At 39.7% G+C, this 21,812-nt stretch overlaps 1 protein-coding gene and 1 long non-coding RNA gene across 3 annotated transcripts; both read left to right on the forward strand.

Annotated features, from left to right (window-relative positions):
* Window positions 1-515: 515 nt before the first annotated feature.
* LOC131228119 (uncharacterized) lies at window positions 516-18,275 on the forward strand. The gene is made up of 5 exons (XM_058223951.1): window positions 516-568; window positions 1,231-1,295; window positions 1,386-1,525; window positions 2,768-2,842; window positions 18,039-18,275. Exons 1-5 carry the CDS (start codon window positions 516-518, stop codon window positions 18,156-18,158), a joined length of 453 nt encoding a protein of 150 aa, XP_058079934.1. The 3' UTR covers window positions 18,159-18,275.
* On the forward strand, window positions 9,994-16,812 carry LOC131226644 (uncharacterized). Of its 2 annotated transcripts, XR_009161955.1 has the most exons (7): window positions 9,994-10,632; window positions 10,708-11,313; window positions 11,525-11,862; window positions 12,655-12,720; window positions 15,262-15,327; window positions 16,059-16,179; window positions 16,416-16,812. It is a non-coding gene; the product is annotated as an uncharacterized LOC131226644 (long non-coding RNA). The 2 variants fall into 2 exon arrangements; XR_009161954.1 differs by having other exon boundaries at window positions 10,022-10,632; window positions 10,708-11,862.
* Window positions 18,276-21,812: the final 3,537 nt, after the last annotated feature.

Raw genomic sequence — 21,812 nt, forward strand, 5'->3', positions numbered from 1 at the left:
CATTAGGAGGTTTTTGATGGTGAAGGTTGAGTCGCTACCAGTCTTAAAATGACCACAAAAAAAATAGATGAATGGCATGGATAAAACGCATACATCATGGTGGGCCTACGGAGCACATATCACTAGCCACCTTGCTTGTGTAAGCGTCAATAGCCGGACCGCGTCTCAAAAAAACAACATGGTGGGCCCTAAGAAGGTTTCAACAGTGGATGTCAGTCTCTCCATTGCTTTCTGTGATGTGGTCCACTTGAGCTTCGGATCTGCATTATTTTTCGGCTCATGTCCAAAAATGCTATAGCCAAATGGATGGATGGTCTGGATAGAAAACATAAATCATGGTGAGCCCAGAGAACTTGGTGATGTCAACCCACCACGGAGGTCCCCCATCGGACCGTTCATTCTCCCGTTGGACCCCGAGCTCAGCTGAAGCACACGGACGTACTGAAAATCTAGCGGGAAAAGAACATTTTGCAATCTTCATCCCTCTCTCCCTCTCTCTCTGAGGGCACAATCCCATGGCGAGGAGGAGAAAGCATTTCTCCCGTCGCCCCTCACCACCGAGCCGCCGGTTCTCAACTCCCACCAGAAGGCGTCCACCCGCTCGAACGACTCTCTCTCTCTCTCTCTCTCTCTCTCTCTCTCTCTCTCTCTCTCGTTTTAGCAGCCCGTGGTACCATTTTAAAATGTAGTCACCAAGCCTTCAGCCATACATGAGGCCCACTCCCTGTAGGTCAGAATCACTCGTCTTTAAGGCCCCCACCATGGACGGTCCGCCATGCCAGAATCGCCCTGTTGGGTTGATGACTTTTCGCTTATTGATGTGAATCTCCTGCCATTTCATTGTCATCCGTCCATTTTCATAGGGTGCAAGGGTCGGACGAATCATATAATCATCCATGGTGCAATCCACGGTTCAGGACACTCGATTAACAGCTCCAATCACGTAGGGTGTAGGCTACAATGTCTGCTGCACTGCTTCCCATAGACTACCATTTCAGGTGGTCCTGCTGATGGTGTAGCTTTTTCCCCCCTATTTGGGTCCTTCTCAAAACCCCTGAAAATCAAGTTTCCTTTTCTTCCCCCTTTTCTAACTTGCAGGACCTCAAGAAGATCCAGCGTCATCGCCTCACCCAACCCTGGCTTCGGTACTTCTCTTACTTCATTTCCGATCCTCTTTTTATTTTATTTTTCTCCTGGTGATTTGTTTTATTCTTGAAGTTTCTGAAAAAGAATTAGAATAAAACAGGAAAGTCAAGCGAGTGGGTGGGATGAGGTACCCGCAAATGCACAGGCAGGTGTGTGTGTGTGTTTTTAATAATTATTATTATTTTAATTTTTATTTGTCTTTGTTGAGTTTTGACGGTGGACCGGTTTCGGAGGAGCAGGGCCTTCATCAGGGAGGAAGCCGCGGAAGCCCCACAGGTTCAGGCCGGGGACTGTGGCTCTTCAGGAGATACGGAAGTATCAGAAGTCCTGTGAGCTGTTGATACCCGCAGCTCCTCAGCTCCTTTCATTCGATGTGTGGGTATCTGTCTGTTCACCCATTGCTTTTGTTTGGATTGTATGGTTATGATTGTTTGATCAGCCATATGACACTGTTAGGACTGAATGGGCAGTTCAGATTGATGGATTTGACTATTTGAGCATTATGCTTGCAGTTCAAACAATTATTATTATTATTATTATTATTATTATTATTATTTTGCGCCAATCCAGTTTAAAATGCATTATTGGTCCGTTTTGTATTGAGTCTATTGACCAATACAAGGTTCCAAATGGGCTCTTGCAATGCTTGGCTTGAATGATTGCTGTTTTAGTTTTGGCATGTATGTCTGGATATTTTGGCTATAGCTTCTTACTTGAACTTGACTTTTACAATGCTTAGCTTGAACTATTGATGTTTTAGCTTGGGTGAGCATGCTTTGGCCTTAACTTCCTACTTGAATATAGAACCTGGGATTCTTGGGCTGTACACTCTTTTAATGCTCTAAAACAGGGTGATTTTCACACCCACATTTCTTCAAAAAGTCCCATGACAGTCTTCAAAAGTTGTGACTTGAAAGTCATAGGTTTGGTTGATTGGACCAATCGATTAATAGATTCCTATTTGGGAGGTTGTAATTGGGCAAGGTTTGCTCTGTTAGAAAGGTTTTCCTACAACGTATATTCCATGAAATGGTGAAAGTTTCATCTACAAGATCTTTGTAGTCTCCTAATCCAATTTTTAGGAAAGTAGATGCCTCCCTTGCTCATTTGCTCATAGATGTGCTCTTGTAATTTGATTTTGTTCTCTATCTTGAGGTTTGGTTACTAATCTGGTCAACCTCAATCCAACTCAAAACAAAATCATAGTGAAACACAATTAAACTTCTTTGATACCATTTTACATGTCAGAAATATCAAAGCACAAGAACGTTTTATATTAAAAGAACTTGAGAACTCTACAAAAGGTTAGAGCTTTGAGGTGCACAAACCGCTGGCTGGCTTATACAACTTAGGCCCCCCGAAATCAACGAGTGTCTTCGGCTATTCTCTATGAATCCAGTGGGGATTAAACAACAATGTAATAATATAAACACATACTAGGCAAATTTAGGAATATGTTATGTTTGTGTTCTCAATGAGCTTTTACTTTCGAGCATTTTTCCTTTCTATTGCTGGGTGATACTTGCTTTTAAGAATCCTATAAGGATTTTCATACATTGAAAAGTCTTAATATTCGCACATGTATTAGTCTCATGGTCCTTTTTTGTAAAATTTGTTTTAGGTAAGGGAGCTAACTGCTTTCTATTCTAGGGGAGTTAATCGTTGGACAGCTGAAGCTTTAGTAGCAATCCAAGAGGTATGGGAACTACAAAATATTGTTAGGAGCATGGATGGCCAATCTGTCATTGTTGTTTTTTGCAGCTAAAAACTATTTGAAGTCTATGTTTCCTTTCCATTGGTTGAAATGCTATTCAATGATTGTTGTTCAACTTACGGTCCTGAGTTTCTTTGTGGTTTCAAGTTAAGTAGTTATGCTTCCTACTCAAGGTATCCCTAGTAATGGTGGTAACCGTCCTTCTCCCTCGTTATGGTGTCGTAACGGCTGTTATGGAAAAATTGACCTTAGAATTGTCTTGTAATGACCTGTAATGGTGTAACGGTCCTGTAACGGCTACAATGGCCCCTTATGGGGCCAAAATAGTTTTTTTTTTTTTTAAATAAATTTTTATTAAGCATAATCACCATTACGGCCACTGTTGCCATTATGGAATACCTTTTTCCAACTAAACTTGATGCTAAATACTCTAATGTAGTTTTAAATTTTTACAACATTCTTCATTCATTCATTTATTTAATTTTGCATCATTTACCTTAAATGATGGGTAGTAAACTTTTGTTTGGAGCAAATGCCTATGTTAAAAGCAAACAGAAAATACTAGATTTTTTTAAAAAGAGGTTGGTCGAGTCTCATTTCTATGAATAGGGCCTTGTAAACTCCATTCAATATAAATCATCAACTAAGAGAATTAAAAATGACCTTCCTATACTCTACATAAACGTAATCATTGACATGTTGACATTGGGAGAAAAAGAATGTAATAAATGAACTACCCTAACTCCCTTGATATGATGAGGTACATGAATGATATGTTTGAAACTCCATCTCAAATTGATGCAAAAAGTGTGTATTTGGAAGCATAACTTCACTAATGAAAAACTAATATTGGATTTGGGATTTCCTTCGTAAGTTTTAACAAAACTAAAACGAAAGACAAATGATGAGAATTTTAGTGAGAAATGCTCTCTGAGCACTATAACTTATAGTGCTCCTAGTTGCCTGAGTTTAGTTAGACAGTTCAATCAATCGATCTGAACTATGCATTAAGTTCAGAAAATATTCCTCAAGCTACCATTCAAAAAATGCACTGATTGGATGATCCAATCCATCCTTGATTTGGACTTATTTTCCATACCCTTCCTTTTTCTAGGACATGGATGGGGTGGCTATGATTGCCTAACAAAAGGATTCTTTAGAATGATAAACAATCCATCATGATCTCTAACAAATAGATGGATCAAATTGTTGCTTGGACCTATTTATATGTAAATGATCTTGACTGTCCAAATTAGAGAGCATTGAATGAGTGGTTAATCTTTGTTAGATTGGTGTGATTCTTGCATGGTAGACTAGGAATGTTTGTTGGACCCAATGAACAATCTAGATCAATGGATACGACAGTCCACGAGCCCCAATGCAACTAAATGCAATTAGGAGCACTATAACTTATAGTGCTCTAAGAAAATTGAAGCATTTCTCCATTTTAGAAATGATAAAAGGCTAGGGAACTCCTACTAGATAAGATCTCTTGGGCATACAAGGTGTTGCATCCTTGTCGACTCAGTGTTAACTTAGACAATCTAAGCTCCACTTTTTTAAATCTCGACTATTCTATGTGAGACTAAACCAACCTTATTCAAAACAATAGGGTTTAATAGAACTAGAGAACCATTGAGTTATAAGAATGTCACTCACATCCAAAATCCTCTTGAAGAAAATGGTTGAGAGGTACGGATAACATATGTAGAAATGAGTGCATCATTGTGTAGTAAATACATGAACCACATCCCATAATAGATAACAATGAACCTTTTATTTATTTATTTTTTATTTTTTAACACACGCACACACCCCCACACACTCACGCCATAGTGGGATTTCACCACCTATGGGTACTCGAACCCTTGACCAGGTGTTTAAACTCCTGAGAGTCTACCACCAGATAACAATGACTTAACAAACAAAGAAAAGAAAATAGTAATCAAAATCTTACAAGTTCAACTCAAGAGAATACATTGTGGAAGACGTGGAGATGAAGAAAAGAGAAATATTTTCTTCATCTTGTTCCCTCTACCAGCCTTATTCATATGCCACTTTTTTTTTGAACAATGATGATATATTATAAAAAGGCTGAAGCCAAAGCATGCAAATATACAAAAATACAACTACACCCAGTGAAACGCCCCCCAAAGGACAGGAGAGAAGAATGAAAAATCTATGCTTCCACCCATTCCTTCATATTAAGAATTGCCCTATTGAACACTTGCACCGGTCCACTGATTTTGTTCCTAAAGCAACGATGGTTTCTTTCCCCCCATTAAGCCCATAGACTCGCTAAGAAACTTAATCGCCACAACCTTTTCCCTTCTTTCTCTATCCTGCTGCTGTGCCAAGCAATGAGAAATTCCTTTATCGTCTTTGGGAACACCCATAGTAACCTGAACAATTAGAAAAAAAAGACCCCAAACCTCCTTGGCAAATACGTAGTGAATGAATAGCATTCTTGAAGCAACACTGGTTTCATATACCACTTGTTATAAAAGGCAAGTTTAAAATAAATGGAAATCAAATCGGCAAGACACACCATTATCTCCAAGGATGTGGTGCACCATAGGACAACTGAATGTGTACTCTCACACCCAAAATATACTGTAATACATGCACATCACAAACAGTGTACTCTAACACTCTAGAGCATGTATATCTTACATGTCAAGCTTGCTAGATTTTGGAGACTACGGAATAAGCTAATTGTACTTCTAATGATTGTGTTGGATGGGATTCGAATTGTAGGCACTTATGTTGGCTGATGTGAGTCACAGGCATTTTTGGTTGCTAGCAAAGAACTTATCATTTTTCTGGTGGCTGTTGTATTATGCGACCACACATCCGGGGGATTTAGAATGTTTTGATAGCATTTTTTATGGCCATAGAATGTCCTGATAGCATCTCTAGTGGCTGCATTATGATTTTTCAACGCCTATGGTGGCTCTATGATGATCCGACATCATTTCAGATGGTTGGATGACAATCAGTCAACACTTTTGACAGTTGTCGGCACATGATGAGGCCCTTTTTATTTCCTGACAAATATGCTAGTAACAGCCCTTCAAAACTTCATGACAAATTGTAAGAATGGAAAATGGGGAAAAGAACAAAATAAGAGAGATTATAAATAAGAAAGCTATTATGATTCTGATAACATGTTAAATTCAAGAGTACATTGTGGAAGATGTGGAGATGAAGAAAAGAGGGGGAAAATATTTTTTCCATCTCTCCCCCCCCCCCCCCTTATTTATAGACCACTTGTTATAAAAGATAAGCTTAAAATAAATGTAAATTGAATTTAAAAGATGCACCATTACCTTGAAGGACATGGTGCACCATAGGATAACTGAATATGTGTACTCTCACAGTCAAATACATTGTAATGTATGCACACCAATGACTGTGTACTCTAACACATCAAGGAAGCCAAAATCTACATCCTAATATCAAAATATACATTATGTTGAGCATGTTGTTGAGTGGTTAGTGTTGTTTAGCAAAACAAAGTGGAGTTTGACAATGTTCAAAAACCTTGTTTTAGATTTTACATCACTATGTATCCTTGTTAAGATATTCTCAAGTTTCTAAGAATGAAAAACATAAATCCTACGATTAGGATTACCTTGATCGATGTCATTGATGAACCATCACTTGATAGTGTTGATCCTCCAACATAGGAGATCTATTTCAGATTTATCCTAGACAAAGGAGAGTATGGGAGCCACAAGTCAACCCTTGTAGTAGGGCCAAGGGAAACACATAGGGCACTTCACTCAAGTGGACCCCACACATGATGCGTGATGTGAAGGAAGTGGGAAGCAAATGGTATACTTTAATGCCCAGGGGTGATGTGGGAGATTCTATCATTTCCCCTCTTCCTCTAGGACGAGATCTATATATAAGGAGTTAGGGTTTTAGGGAGACACCAATTGTGGTACTTTACCATCCACAAGTTTCCACATGCCCTACTACATTTAAATCATGTAATCCTGCCTTATCTTATGTGCCTATATATAACTCAATCCCTTCACTATCATGACCAATCTTCTGGCAAATCAAGTGGCGGAACACCATATATAAACCATCAAATCATCATTAGGTGCAATAATAACCTTTTTATCGATTAAAACAAAAGCTTAATGGTTGAAAACATTTGTAAAAGCTTTTAAAACCCTTTAAGTGGCAAGCTCAATGGAACACCTCTTAACAAACATTTGATCCCCAAGATCTAAGACATAAGTAATTTCTTAGGAAATCAGTGGATCCCTTGTTGGACCATGTGAGCCTCAGTGAACATTTATGGCTGCGCCAAGCTACACTGTCTTTTGTTGGCCACATGACCTCGTCAAGTGAGCCAAAGTACCTATAATCAAGATCTTGAACTCTTCACGCACCCTTAAGTCTATGGATTAATCCGATCCGGTACATCCTTAAGTCGATCATAGTCCACGTATGACAAGCCTCTTAATCTAGAGACTTGAACTCAATCCACCATTTCAAGTGTCCAATAGGTCCAAAAGTAGGAGCCTACTCCCATGGCACACTCACACTCCTATGTGGGGTTGGGCAAGGCACACACCGACATGTCGTTGTGCTTGATGGTGGAGACTTTCTTGACTTGTCATCAGTCCCCTCGCACAAGATGACCACATAATAATGCTAATAACCGTAGGTTTGTCCAGCAACTTGCTAGATGGTCCTGGCACAATAGAGTACCAAGATCCATGGCCCACAACTCTCCCTTGGTCAATGATTGTGGTGTCCAATCTCAAGTTCTCAAGGATAACCAATGAAATCCTTCTCCATTAACCTATGTTCACATATGTTTAAGACACTTTCACATTAACTATTGCATTGCAATCTATCCATCAAGGACCCATGATTATCATGATCTATGTTCAAGATCATCAATATGTAATCAATGGATAAAATTGGCATTGGTTTTCCAAGGTGCAACTCTCACATAGACATGTCAAAAACTTGGTAAGCGGTGAATAAAGCAAGGTTAAATCAACAGTGGATGGTGGGTTTGATAAACTAAATGCAAGTAAAGAAAATACAAAATAAACACAATTGTAGTCTTTTGATGGGAAAAGATTTGATCCCAAAATAGATGCGATTTGTAATTTTCGATGTCAAAGCTAGTAGAGTATAATGCGCAAAGCATATGTCAGATGAAACCATAATAAGATAAACAAGCAAAATGAACAAAGTCAAACAGGATTCAACTCACCCTAATACTGCATTAGCAAAACCAAAGATAAGAAATACAAGAGATACAAATATATTTATATTGAAAAGGTTTATATACTCTTTCTAGATCAGATCTCCTATTTGCACAATAAGGATACCAATTAGTTACAATATCATTATTATTCTTTTATGTACAAGTGAGAAATATAAAGAAGAAAACCTACAAAAGGGAAGCCTTAGTAGAGAAGGGAAACACAAACACACACATCAAGTGTTTGGTATATGATTGCCATCATAGTTTTAATTTCTATAACTGAAGACTTGACTTGATTCTGTTTATGTGGATTGAGTCAACATGAAGATTCAATTCCGAGTTCAATCTTTTACATCTTTATAAGAAAAAAAAACCCCACAAAATAGTTAACCCAGATTTGCATTGACCCAAGTGACTTGGTTTGAGTCACTTTGAGTCGACGGTTTCAATGGAGTAAGGCTTATGGTCATGAAACCTCGTCTAGTCGAGTTGACTATGTTGCTAGTCAAGCCACAACAACTTTAGAACTATGATCCTAATACATGAGATTGTCGTATCTAGCTCCCAAATGTGCCAAACAAATGCTAAGATAGTTGCTTCAAGGTGAATATGAGAAATCTACCCAATGTCTATCTTCATGAGAAGAAATCTGCTCCCTTAAGGTTAAGATGCTAGGGAGGGGGACACTGCTCTAGTCAAGGAATGGTGAGGAGAGAATCACCTTCTATCCATATCTTTCGTAAATTGATGCTGGCTCAAAAGTTTCTCCTATACTTGGACGCCATCATGTAGCCTAATTTGAAACTACTCGTGGGAGTTTCTCAACCAATTGAATGGCTTGTTAGGGTGACGGTAGATCTTGCTAGCCTACATTTGGTTTGCAACTAGCCAACTTCTTGATAATACTTCAGAACGGTCATGAAGGAGAGCCCTTTAACTTCCCTTGTTGGAGCGTTAATGGGAACGGAGACTCTTGCATTTAGCTCCTTCGAAATTTCTTGAACTATTGGAACAAACTCCCTCATTATAGAAACTCTCATTTCCCACAGGATGGCACAACCATTTCTAGATTCTGCAAAAGAGTGGAATGTGTTTGGGTACATGTCTACGTCAAACAAGCCTAGCCATGATTATTCCTGGAATCTGCAATGAATTGTCGAAGAAATCCCCCTCTTGACTAATCAGTTGTTATAATCTTCTCCTTCGATGCAAGCCACAAAACTGCTCTCTTTTGAATGTGTTTATTCCCTTCCAGTTGGTTGAGATCATCAGTGTGATTGATTATTAGGCTATGTTGCTTCCAATGGTGCCAATGGTTTAGACTGCCTGGATCCCCTATGTGTCTCACATGTACAATGTACTGAGTGATTGAGATATTTGAAATGGCGGGGAATGCAGAACTTGATATGCCTTTGTCTAGAGAAGTTTGTCTCAATTCCTTGCCTTCAATGATCTCTATGTTTTCTACTGCTTACAACATATACTTCTCACTAAATCCAAAATTTTGGTTTATGAAATCAAAATTCATCCCAACTGTATTGAATGCGTTCAGCAATACATTGTTGCTATGAGGAATTACATGGTCCAATGATATGCATGCACTACAAGAAAATAGGCCTTTCACCACAATTTTTTAGCCTCGGTTGAAAAAATGGAGGCAAAATGTGTTTTTTAGCCTCGGTTGCTAAGGAACTGAGGCTAAAAGTTCATTTTTCGCCTCAGTTGCTAAGGAACTGAGGCTAAAAGTCTACTTTTTAGCCTCAGGTGCATAGGAATTGAGGCCAAAAGTTTACTTTTTAGCCTCAGTTGCATAGGAACCGAGGCGAAAAGTTTACCCTTTAGCCTCAATTGCATAGGAACCGAGGCCAAAGTCTACTTTTTAGCACCAGTTGCATAGGAACCGAGGCCTAAAGTCTACTTTTTAGCCTCAGTTGCATAGGAACCGAGGCGAAAAGTCTACTTTTTGGCTTCAGTTGCATAGGAACCGGGGCCAAAAGTCTACTTTTTAGCCTCAGTTGCATCCGAGGCTAAAAGTCTACTTTTTAGCCTCAATTGCATAGTTCTCTTTGATGTGGTCTACCTATGCATCACATCCAGATTTGTTGATCTGGGCCTAAATGAGGTGGCTCATATAATGGACGGTGGAGATGGAAACAGATTGGCTACTCAAAGATCCTGTCCGTTCCTAGCTAGAGACAGAAACAGATTGGCTACTCCCCGCCACGAGCCTGGTGGCTGGTGGTCGGTGCCACTACAACAAATTTGTAAATTTGGAATGGTTACATTTTTGGTTTAGGAACTGTTTTAAGCCGAATGATTATAAACCATTCTAAATTTAGAAAAAGGGATGGTGTGGATTTCTCACCTCTCATATGCCCCACTTGAGTTTTAGATCCACTTCATTTTTGGTCTCATGTCTTAAAAGGATCTCTCAAAGTAGATGAACGGTGTGGATTTCTCACAAAAATTACAGTGGGCCCCACCTAGCATCCCAGCATGTGGACCACAAAACATCATGGTGGGCCCTAGGAAGGTTTAAAAATTATAGTGGGCCCCACCTAGCATCCTAGCATGTGGATCGCAAAACATCATGGTGTGCCTTAGGAAGGTTTCAATGGTGGGCATCAATCTTCCCGCTGTTTTCTGTGGTGGGGTCCACTAAAGCTTTGGATCTGCCTCATTCTTTGGTTCGTGGCTTGAAATGATATCTCCAAACGGATGGATGCTGTGGATACAACACATACGTCATAGTGGGGTCCACAGAACTTGGTGACGTCACTTCAGTAGCGAGTCTCGCTACTCAACCTGTTAAGTATCTAATCCGCGTCCTCTATCACCCAAACCCTCATCTCTTCTCCCTCTGTCTGCGCCCCAAAGTCCCAAGCCCTCATCCCTCTCTCTCTCTCTCTCAATGGCTTTCTCTGTAAGCTCTCGCCAATCCCTCCTCCCTTCCTATCTCTGCTCATCTCCTTCATCCCAAGCCATAGATTTGCAGAAATTCCTCCACAGAAACCCTAGCTTCACGCCGTCTCCATCTCCATCTTCCTCAAATGGAGTTTCCAGGGGCTTCATCGTTCCAGCGCGTAGCGAGCTCGGCAAGATCGAGATGTATTGACCGGCTTTCTACGCCGCCTGCACCTTTGGTGGCATCCTGAGCTACAGCCTTACTCACATGGCCATCACGCCTCTCGATCTCGTCAAGTGTAATATGCAGGTTTTCTTTCGTTGCTTTAGTGTTTTGATTTTAGCTCTGAAGCTTCGATTTCATTTCTCTTGGGTTGCTTGCTTGGATGTGATGTTTCTGTGTAATTTGTGGTAAGATCTGTTTGGATCTTCGATTGGAACTTCGACCTCTAAATTTCTAGGTTTATTATTATTATTTTGTTGATTTGGTCTTTATTAGGGTTTGATTTCTTCATTTCTAGGTTTTCAACTACCACTTGATGGATCAGAGCATTGGTTTATAAATATCATGATTTCCTTCTTATTTTATATTTTTGGTTTTTGATCCTGGATAGTAAATTAGATTGATCCTGGTTTTTGATCCACTTCCATCGACTTCACTGTTGCCTGTTAGTTGTTAGAGGTTTGGAGAAGGGGAGTGGCAGCCATGTCCTCTCTCTCTCTCTCTCTCTCTCTCTCTCTCTATCTCGACTTACATCCCTGCATGTGTCGCGTTCACTGGGGCCCACATGATTACTGATCCGATTATCAGAACCGTCAAACTTCTGATTGGATGTGTTATGGAATACCTTGGTATTTGGTGATTAAATGACTTACAGCGAAACAAACTTCTGATTGGATGTGCATATGTTTGTGGTTGCATACTACCATGCAATAGATTTATGGTTTCATGCTATCATGTCTTGTTCATGCTATCATATTTTTTTTTTCCCCCAATAGATCAACTTATGGAATAATGGAGAACTTCCCCAAAAGTATTGCTATTTATCAGGCTTGAATACAATATCCATTAATCAATACAAAGTCCCTAAACCTACAATTTATTTATTCTTATAAGGTATACCTAGTAAGAATATTATCTTCCATTTCCACTTTGTCATTCCTTTAGTTTTATTCTGTTAGTACTGCTAATTAGCCTAGTGTGATTTTCTTCTAATCCATTGATATAATCTCTTTTTAAAATTTCTCAGTTATAGATCTTGATTTGTGTACCCTGCCATATTTTGAACATGCACTTAGATACAACAGCTCCACTAGATATTGAAAGCATAACAATGAACTTGTATGGATGATGATGAACTTTTAGGTTTCTTAGCAGTTCCTAGAAAGGGCCTGATGAATTTTATAATTTACTTCTTGTACTAACCCTTTTTTTTTTTTTTTTTTTAATTTTCCTTTTCTTTGAATTTGTATGCTCTTGAGAACATTTAAATAATCAATCATGTACTGTTTTTTCATTGAAAATGGCCATTTCCAACTCCTTATCTCGTCTTGATGTATGGAGTGTCATACTCCGGTAGAACATCAAATAAGTAAATAACATTCCTTTTTATGATTGTTTCTCCACTCTTTCTCCCATGTCTTCTTGCAGAGTGCTTTGCCAATCAGGTGCGTTACACATGCATATATACCTGTCGCTTTAAAATAACAACTCCAGGTAATAATAGACGAGAGATCCACTTTTCTTACATTAATCGCAATGAAGAAGTTGTCAATGCATTCCATGTGTGGGAACCAAGCTAATCATCAAGTGGGCTCAATCATGTCCACACACGTTCAATTAATTGGATGTATGACCTTTTTAGCCGTCCATTCTCTTCATGTGCTATGTTATTCCCAATTGATGAGTTGGTCAGTCTGTTTTTGCAAGGGAATCTCACCAGTTGGGTCCCAACTAAGGAACCACTGGGATCATCCTGGCATGTGTACCTGCGGATAGATTAGCTTACCTCTGATACAAAACCATCCAACATCAATGTCAAACCACTTAATCTTTGTTACATGAATGTCTTCCATTTCACCAGCATACCGCACTACACAAGAAAAATTACATGGTAGAGCTGATGCAACATTTAGAAAAAGTGTCCTGATAGGCCAAGTTTGTGCATGTGGGGTCCAGTGTTCATTGATCTGATGAACCACACGTTGAATGGTTGACAGCAAAAAATATCTTTGCTATTGTGAGATCCAGGCCATCCAATCCTTGGCCTCACTTTTTCTCTCTACTTTTTTCCTCTGAAACCTTGTACTTTTCTCAATCAGATCTACTTGTGACAAAGAGCAGTGGGCTAGAAACCCCAACAAGGGAGATTTCCAACACATCTTCCACCTATTGCTGCCACCCATCAGATAAATGATATGGGTCACAGAACCTCAGGCCCCACTTGCATAGACTACCACATTAGGACACTAATCACTACCTGATCCATCATGGCCTTATATTTCCTTTAACTCAGTAGGCAATGGAATACAAGGGATGGGAACCAAACATAGGTTCTTGATGATTAATAATTGTTTAAAAGCAATTGTTATAACTGCCAAGTTCTCGATTCATGTGGGAAGCTCCTTCAAAAATGAATTGCCTGAGGTTGTCTTTCAAAAGAAGAAGAAGAAGAAGAAGAAGAAGAAACTTCAAAGTGAAAAATGCAATTTTAGTTTCTTAAGCCAGTTTTTGTTCTTCTTCAATCAATTTTATCTTTATTCATACTATAAAAGTACAATTACGCGTAAACTATTTTGTCTTTCCATTATCGCTAACTTTCATTTGTTTTTCAAATGTATTGTTTCTCATTTGTCTAGGATTTTGAGCAACTGGTAATTAAAATCTTGGATTTATAAAAAGTGGGGTCATTTGGCACCCCTAAAAAATACTAGATTTCAATTCTAAGGTAGTTCAAAATTCATGATTTTTACTATTTTTCAATTTGAAGGGAGACCCGTGGCTTACAAAATTCAAAACTTTCAGATCATTTCCAACCTTCATTTCTCCTCCTCTTTTAAGGTATTCACATTCACATTTGGGATTTGGATCGGATGCTAGTAACTGTTTCTCTCTAGATCTACTGATTTCAATTTGTTGTTTTCTTGGCTTCCGTTGCCAGATGATTGCTGAATATGGTGAATTATGGAATATTTTAGTTAAAATTTCAGATTTGTCTGTCTTCTTTCACTGTCGAGTTCATTCAAGAGGATGAAATTGCAGTTTTCAGCTACACCCTTTCTTTTTCTTTATTTTTTGCAGTACATTCTTGTTTTTGGTAGCACAACAGCACCAATGTGTACTTTTGTATTACTAAAAGCTGAGAAAGGGTGTAGCTATCAACCAGGAGGGCGTAAATACTGGCCACAGAAATTTTGAATTGTAAACATTTCAACTGAGACGGTGATAAAGAGGTCAGATCCTCAGGCAAACGTTGTAGACAGAGCTCTCTCTACAACTCTCTGTTCACATGCGTGTTAAGGTTATTAAAGTTAGTAAAAAATTATTAACATGCCTAGAGCTTATTCACCAAGGTATAAACTTTATTCAACTAGTATGTGGGTCCACCATATTGTATATATGCCATCCAAATCCCAATCTAATGAATTCTACCATGATGATGTGATGCCCCAAAAGTAAGGTCTATGCAATCATTAGTTAGGCCATGCGCATAAAGCAATGGACATCCACCCAAAAACTTCGAAATTCTCATGGTAGGCCATGCGATTGTTGAAGCCGCCTTATGTTTTGTACATCTCACTTTCTTGGTGAAAAGACTAATGGACAAGTAGGATTCCATTCACAAACAACAGTGGGCCTCTCAGGCAAAGTTGTAGAGAGAGCTATGCCTTCAAACATTACAGAGGACCTGACCTTGTACAAACATTGGCCACATTATACACATGCGTCTTCTCTGTGACAGTTACGACCACGGTCAATAAATCCTTACTGTTAGATTATGCTCAAAAGTCTCTTTGTCAAGTCTTAGTGCATGTTTAGATGGTGAGAAAAGGAAAACAAAAAATATCTTGATTATTCAATGATGATTTCTTAAGACTTTCAGTAAGAATAAATTCTTATGAATTATAACTTTTTTTAGTTGAAAATAAAATTCTTGTGAATGGATTTTGTGATCCTATTAACTATTGTAAGCCTTTTTAAGACTATTTGTTGTGTACTCTCCTTTAATTAACACATTTTTCCCTTTTACTATTGCAGGTTTCCAGTGGGACTAGTTTTTAAGATACATATGCCCTTCTGAACTTGTCATACTCATGTGATCAGGTGATTACTCATCTCTCTCTTCTCCTTGATTGTCCAAAGAACTGCTGATTAGATGAGAAACTTGGCCAATTGTAGAAATTCTTAGGAAAAAAGAAGAGTGGGAGGGAGGGTTTAACTGAGGATATGGTCCATTGAATGGCTCACCAGGAAAAAAAAATAAAGATGTGTTTAGGATTTTGCTTCTTTGTAGTCGGGCTCTTGGCACAGTCCTTGGCGATATGATCCAGACCACCACATTTGAAGTAACCTCTGCCTATGTCCAGAGTACAAAATTAGTGACATTACACAAACTCCTTTTCCTTAAGTGAATTTTATTTAGATCAATGGAATTGATTATGAAGGGAACAAATGAGTCCTAGTAGTGAATTATCCTCTCATCATTCCACTCGGCTAACTTGTTCGCCTCCATACAAACATGGGAAAAGGAAATGTTCAGTTTCATTGACAGAAAAAAAGTAAAACAGCAAGTAGAGGCAATGGATCATCTTTTCACTGGAGCATAATTCCATTTTCGAGCTCTTAGATTGTGTAAAAGAAATATTATGGATGTATTGCTTATCTCACTGACAAGTAGAGAGAGCTTGCAAGTTTTTTAAGATTGTCCATTTGTTTTTTTACATGTGTCCTATGATTAAACATCTTGAGTTTTTGGCCAAATGATCTGCCAGGTAGTTCCTACCTAATACACGGTTTGAATGTCTAATTAACATGGTTTGTGTTTCTATTTTCAGGCAAACATAGATACATATCTCATATCAATGGCCAAACAACACATTATGTTGCTTCTCTTGGCATTTCTATTTTGGGTAGTACTGTTTTTTGAAACATTGGCAATGACCGATTCATTGGATGGTAATTTGAATATGCTTATTGCTTCTCCTTTTATTGTTTGTATATTTTTTTTTTGGTGAAAATTTTGATAGATCATTTGGGAGATTTCTCCATTAGATCTGTCCTAACTCCTAAATCGACCATCCTCCCATACCTCCAATTTCTGTGATGCAGGTCTCTGTAGGTACTTTGCTTTACTGCAATATATCATAGCATGTAGTCTGTTAATTCAAAATCTTAAATCTTTCTATTTGCAGTACATTGCAGATAACAATCTTAAGAATAACCCATGGCATGGATTTGATGAGTGGTCGCTCAAGGTAAAAACCAATGCGCCTAACCGGAGAACTCAATCGAAACAGCTGCATGTCACCTTCTCCAAGACCTATAAACTGCTCAGAGACATGTTTATGCAGTGGAGGCATTTGAAATGACAGAATATGCACGCAGGCTTATTGCTGATGCTGGGAATCCATCATTGGGAGAACGGATTACGGTGTGATTTTATTTTGCAGTTTAAACTTAATACCTGACTTTTTTGAGTTCTTTGCCAAACTCAGAGAGAGATTTCCATCTTATTTCCATGGTTTCTCTGTTTGTGTTGAGATTTCAAGTCTCTTGGACTGAGGGAGAAAACCAATCTCTGTTTTTCTTCTTTTCTTTTCTTTTCTTTCTGTTTTTTCATGTTTTATGGATTGGGATTTCAAGTCTATTTGCCTGAGAATGGACTCTTTCTGGGTTTTCTTGGGTTTTATTTAAGAGGAAAAACCCATTAAAATATTGTAGCAAATGTTGTAGATCTGACTACGCACAGGTGTATGAATGGGTTAAAATAAATGATTTAGCCTTAGCTGTTGAGAACTGAGGTTAAAAAGTGAATTTAGCCTCAGTTGATGCCAACAAAGGCTAAATCCATCTTTAGTCTCAGTTTTGCCTCAGTTACCTAAACTGAGACTACAACTCCCATGGCTAAAGGCTTTAGCCTTGGTTGTTGAGAACCGATGTTAAAAATAGATTTAGCTTCAATTGGAGGCAATTGAGGCTAAATTTGGATTTAGTCTCAGTTTGAAACAATGGAGGCTAAAATTTTGATTTAGCCTCATTTCGAGAAAACTGAAGCTAAAAAGGTTCTTTTAGCTTCACTTGAAGAACCGAGGCTATAAAAGTTATTTTAGCCTTGGTTGCTAAAACTGAGGCTAAAGCCTTTAGCCACGGGGGTTTCAACCTCGGTTTGGATAACTGAGGCAAAACTGAGGCTAAAGGCTTTAGCCTTAGTTTTTAACCTTTTTAGCCACGGTTTTAAACCGAGGCTAAAGCCCCCTTTTCTTGTAGTGATGGTATCCCTTAGGTGTTCTATTTTTACATCATTGATCCAGATTGTAGGTCCGATAGGCCCCACAGTGGATGGAACATGCCCCTAAATTCTTGTTCGTAGGATGACCCAACCCCAGTATTGGTGACTGTAACTAGTTAGATGCCAACATTCCACAACCCATTGAAAAGGCAGTCAAAGGTTTGAGTTGCTTAAGTCTTTCGCTTTGGAAGAATTTTGGGGTATGGTTCATCCAAAATGGTGCTCATCAAATCATTATGGGCTGACCATTTAAGTGACTGAACCAGCGGTTCCATTAATACAAACTGAAGACTCGAGGATGCGACGCATATTCTTGCATCGAGGATCATACAATTCCTCTGCCACTATTACTAGTTGAAATTTGAACTTCTATAAGATATGTGCTCTTGTGCATCCAAGGGGACGATATTTCCATTTTCTGTGGGGCTTAAGATCATTTTGTCCACTTCTTGCCAAGATTTGTTCTTGAATTTGACATTTCATAGATATGTGCATTACTTCATCTAAGTAGGTGATATTTCTACAGGCAGCTGAAGATTATTTGGTCCATTTGTTCGAAGACGGAATGATTTGTGCCTTCCATGCAAAACGTGTTACGCTTAGTAAGTTTGATTTCTTAAAAATGATCCATTTATCTTTTTGTTGATTCAAATTGAACTTCTTACATGCATGAAATCGTGCTCAGATCTCCACACATTATATGCCTTGTTAAGAACCGTGTCTACAGTTAGAGCCCGTGCCTTAATGGTAGACTGCATTTCAACATTGAGGCCTCATATGTGATAGTGAATGTGATAGTTTGGCTCACTAAAACTGCAGCCTGGGGTTACTGGCTTGGTAAAATTGGCCTGAGAGACAAGTGTGAGATCCAATCTGCCCCGTCTTGAGGGTCTGGCCATGTAGATGCCTTGGCCTAAAAGCTAGGCCTGCCCACTCAAAAGGTGCGCCTCAATGTTAGAAACAAATGGACAGCGAAGGAAAACTTAATCAATTGTCTTAGCCATCCATTTGTTTTGTAAACTATGGGCAGCCTGCCAAATTTGTGAATAGGCATGATTATTGGGCAAGGTATCTACACTATGGGAGCCACCCGAGGGACTGATAGGATCATGCACCCATATGGGACTCCCACTTTTATGGGATGGCACTAGGGGTGTACATGGAGTCGAATTGGCCTCAGCTTGACTCGGCTCCGCCACTGGCTGACCTCAGCTCAAACTCGGCTCGGGTCGGTCCTCGAGCCTGACTGGCCAGCTCGGGCCGAGTTTGAGCCAAGATCGAGCCGAGTTCGCCATTGAGGCATTTCCACAAACACCTGGATTGCACTTTCAAATCCCCCTGTATGTGAAACAGAAGCAATGGTTTTCCGATGTGGTGTCTTCCTTGCAACTGTCTTCCAGCTGGACCACCTGTGCGAAGCTCTTTGACATCTGCTTCATTAAATCTCCAGAGAAAGGTACTGGATTCCTGTGCTCAATGCCAGCGGCTGCTGGGGCAGCCACCAGGTTTGCTTGCTGTCTGGCCTTCCTCTCCTGCATCGCTTTCTGCCAATCCTCGTGGAAGTCGAAGTCATCAAGGATTGACACGTCAGATTCGTAGTTCTTGAAGATGTTAAGCATCTTGAGACCCTGTTCCAATCCAACCTTCAACATGAACAAAAGAGCGAAAGAAATCCAATTAGAAATATGAAACATACCAGATCTGCAAGGGCATGCATCACATGCAAACTAGAGGAACTGCATGCTGTATTGACAGTCATTCACTTTTCGGAATAGTCACTTACCTCTGTTTTACGGATCGCGTAAAACATCCGAGCTCAGTTGGGCCCGCCGTGTTGTATACATGAAATCCACTCCGTCCATCAAGGTGATAACCCTTCTGTCCACCGGTATCTATAAAAGATCAGACGGATACAAAAGCTCATATGGGCCATACAGATGGGAATAATATAAAATTGCACGTGAAACGTCTAAGGCGTTGTGGGCTGATGAGTTTTGGATCAGGCTGATTTTATTGTAGTTTTGATAATCCTGATGATTCACACCTTGTGAACGGGTTTGATTAAATACATACATGATACACCATAGAGGCCCCCGTACACGAACTCATGGTTGCCGTACGGAGTGGCCCACCTGAGTTTTAAAGTCATGACCGATTGTCAGATTTGAAAAAAGATGAACGGAATGTCTTTGTCATGCCCATCTGTGGGCCCCACAGCCCCAACAATTATATCTATATATAAATATATACATACCACATTCGTTTTAAGTTTATATTCTACGTAGTTAGTATGGGAGTTGTAGAAAACCTCTCATCCAAACATCCTATGGGATGGGAGTTAAAATGCAACCATCTAAACCTCTCATCTAACATCATGCGGAATAGGAGTTGTAAAAACCTTTCATCCCCATGCCATCCAAACACCATGGCATGGGAGCCGATGAAATTAGAAAACCCATGGTATTAAGACAATTCTCTGACAACAATCATTATTACCTTTTTAAAAACCCATCCCACCTAATCCCACCGTCCAAACAGGCCCTAAAAACCTTGCATAAGCTTGTAAACGCAGTAAGCTTGATTGAGTATTCAATCCAACACTCAAATATACTAGGTGCACGTCATGCACCAGTACTGACTAGGTGGATTCCCCCGAAGATTGCCAGCAACATAAAAACCAAGTAAAACCTTGCCACTAGCCACACTCAAATATACTTGGTGCACGTCATGCACCAATACTGACTAGGTGGATTCCCCCAAAGATTGCCAGCAACATAAAAACCAAGTAAAACCTTGCCACTAGCCACACTTAGTTGAGTCATTTTATCAAACACTTGGTGAGCAACATCAATGGCAAGGTAATCGAGTCACCGAATTGGTTCGATCTGAGTTCAATTCGAGCCGGATTCGATCCGAGTCCAGTCAATTTGGGGCCTGCTCGAACTCATTTTCGAGCTAAAAAAATCAGCTCGACTCGGCTTGAACTCAACTTTGAACCAAGTAGAATCGAGCTTTTTTCAACTCAAGTCGAGTGAGCAACCGAAATTAGCTCGGTTCGCAGAATAATTCTCAAAGCATGACCCAATGAGGCTAAGACCATGACCAATGCCTTTTCAAATTGACAGCTAGGCTTAGTGATCGAGCTCAGCCTCGGCCTCACTCGAGGCACGATACTCAGTGGCTCGCAATCAGGTGATGGGATGCCACGAACTCCAAATTCCGCCCAACCCGAGTAATGATTCTTCTCGATGGCATAGATTTCCTCTTCCATAACTGTTTTCCAGCATTCTTCATTGACTGCCTCCTTGAACGTAAGAGGCTCATGATTCGCATATAGGTAAAGCAAATTTACTTCCTCAGTTTTGGTGTAAATTCATTAAGGCATCTCATTTTGATAGGATCCAAAGGTGAAGGAGAGCTAGATGAAGATGTGCTGGCTGAATTTTGATTTGATGGAGTCTTCTAGGAGAGATGGAACGTACTCCTGGACTTTTGGGTGCAGATGATTTAGTCGAAGGTGTTGTGGGCATCTACTCTTGATTCTCATGTCTCTCTTCTTTGTATTCTTCGACCTCGACCTGCTTTTCTTTGGCCGAATTTTCGTCGTTCCATTTTCACGTTTCTTCGTCACAAAACACCACATCTCTACTCACCACCAGCTTATTGGTTAGTGGGTTGTAGAGCTTGTATGCCTTTGACTTCTCGCTATAGCCGATGAAGATACACTTCTTGCCACGATCATCGAACTTTTTCCTTCTTTCTTCTGGAACTTGAGCATAGGCAACACACCCATAGATTTTAAGGTATGATATGCTTGGCTTGTAGCTGCTCCATGCCTCCTATGGTGTCATAAATCTGACACTTTTTGTGGGACGCCAATTAAGCAGATATGCAATACATGCAACTACCTCTCCCTAGAAGCTCTTCTGTAAGCGTTTCTCTTTCAACATGGTCCTCGTCATGTTGAGGATTGTGTGGTTTTTCCTTTCCACAATTCCATTTTGCTGTGGTATGTATGTTGCAGTGTGCTGCTGCTTGATTCCTTATTCCCTGCAATAATCTCGAAATGCATTTGAGGTGTACTCCCCACCTTTGTCAGACTCGCGCCAACATGGCAGTGATGGATGTTGACTTCCCTTCAAATCGTGCTGCGTTTTTGGATTTCCAAATCTCCCACAGTAGAAAACCCGGGGCCAGATTGCAAGCTTGAGAGGACTTGCTATTGGTAGAATGCACACCCCACCACTGCAAAAGCCTGGCTTCCACCGACATAGCTGGCAGCACGCTGATCCCAAACTTG

Source organism: Magnolia sinica, chromosome 15 (assembly GCF_029962835.1).
Source record: "Magnolia sinica isolate HGM2019 chromosome 15, MsV1, whole genome shotgun sequence".
Lineage (NCBI taxonomy): Eukaryota > Viridiplantae > Streptophyta > Magnoliopsida > Magnoliales > Magnoliaceae > Magnolia > Magnolia sinica.

Coding starts and splice junctions, on each gene's coding strand:
- LOC131228119 (XM_058223951.1), top strand. CDS start 516: ATGGCGAGGAGGAGAAAGCATTTCTCCCGTCGCCCCTCACCACCGAGC. Junction 1,296..1,385: donor ACCCGCAAATGCACAGGCAG/GTGTGTGTGTGT, acceptor TCGGAGGAGCAG/GGCCTTCATCAGGGAGGAAG. Junction 2,843..18,038: donor CTTTAGTAGCAATCCAAGAG/GTATGGGAACTA, acceptor ATATTTCTACAG/GCAGCTGAAGATTATTTGGT.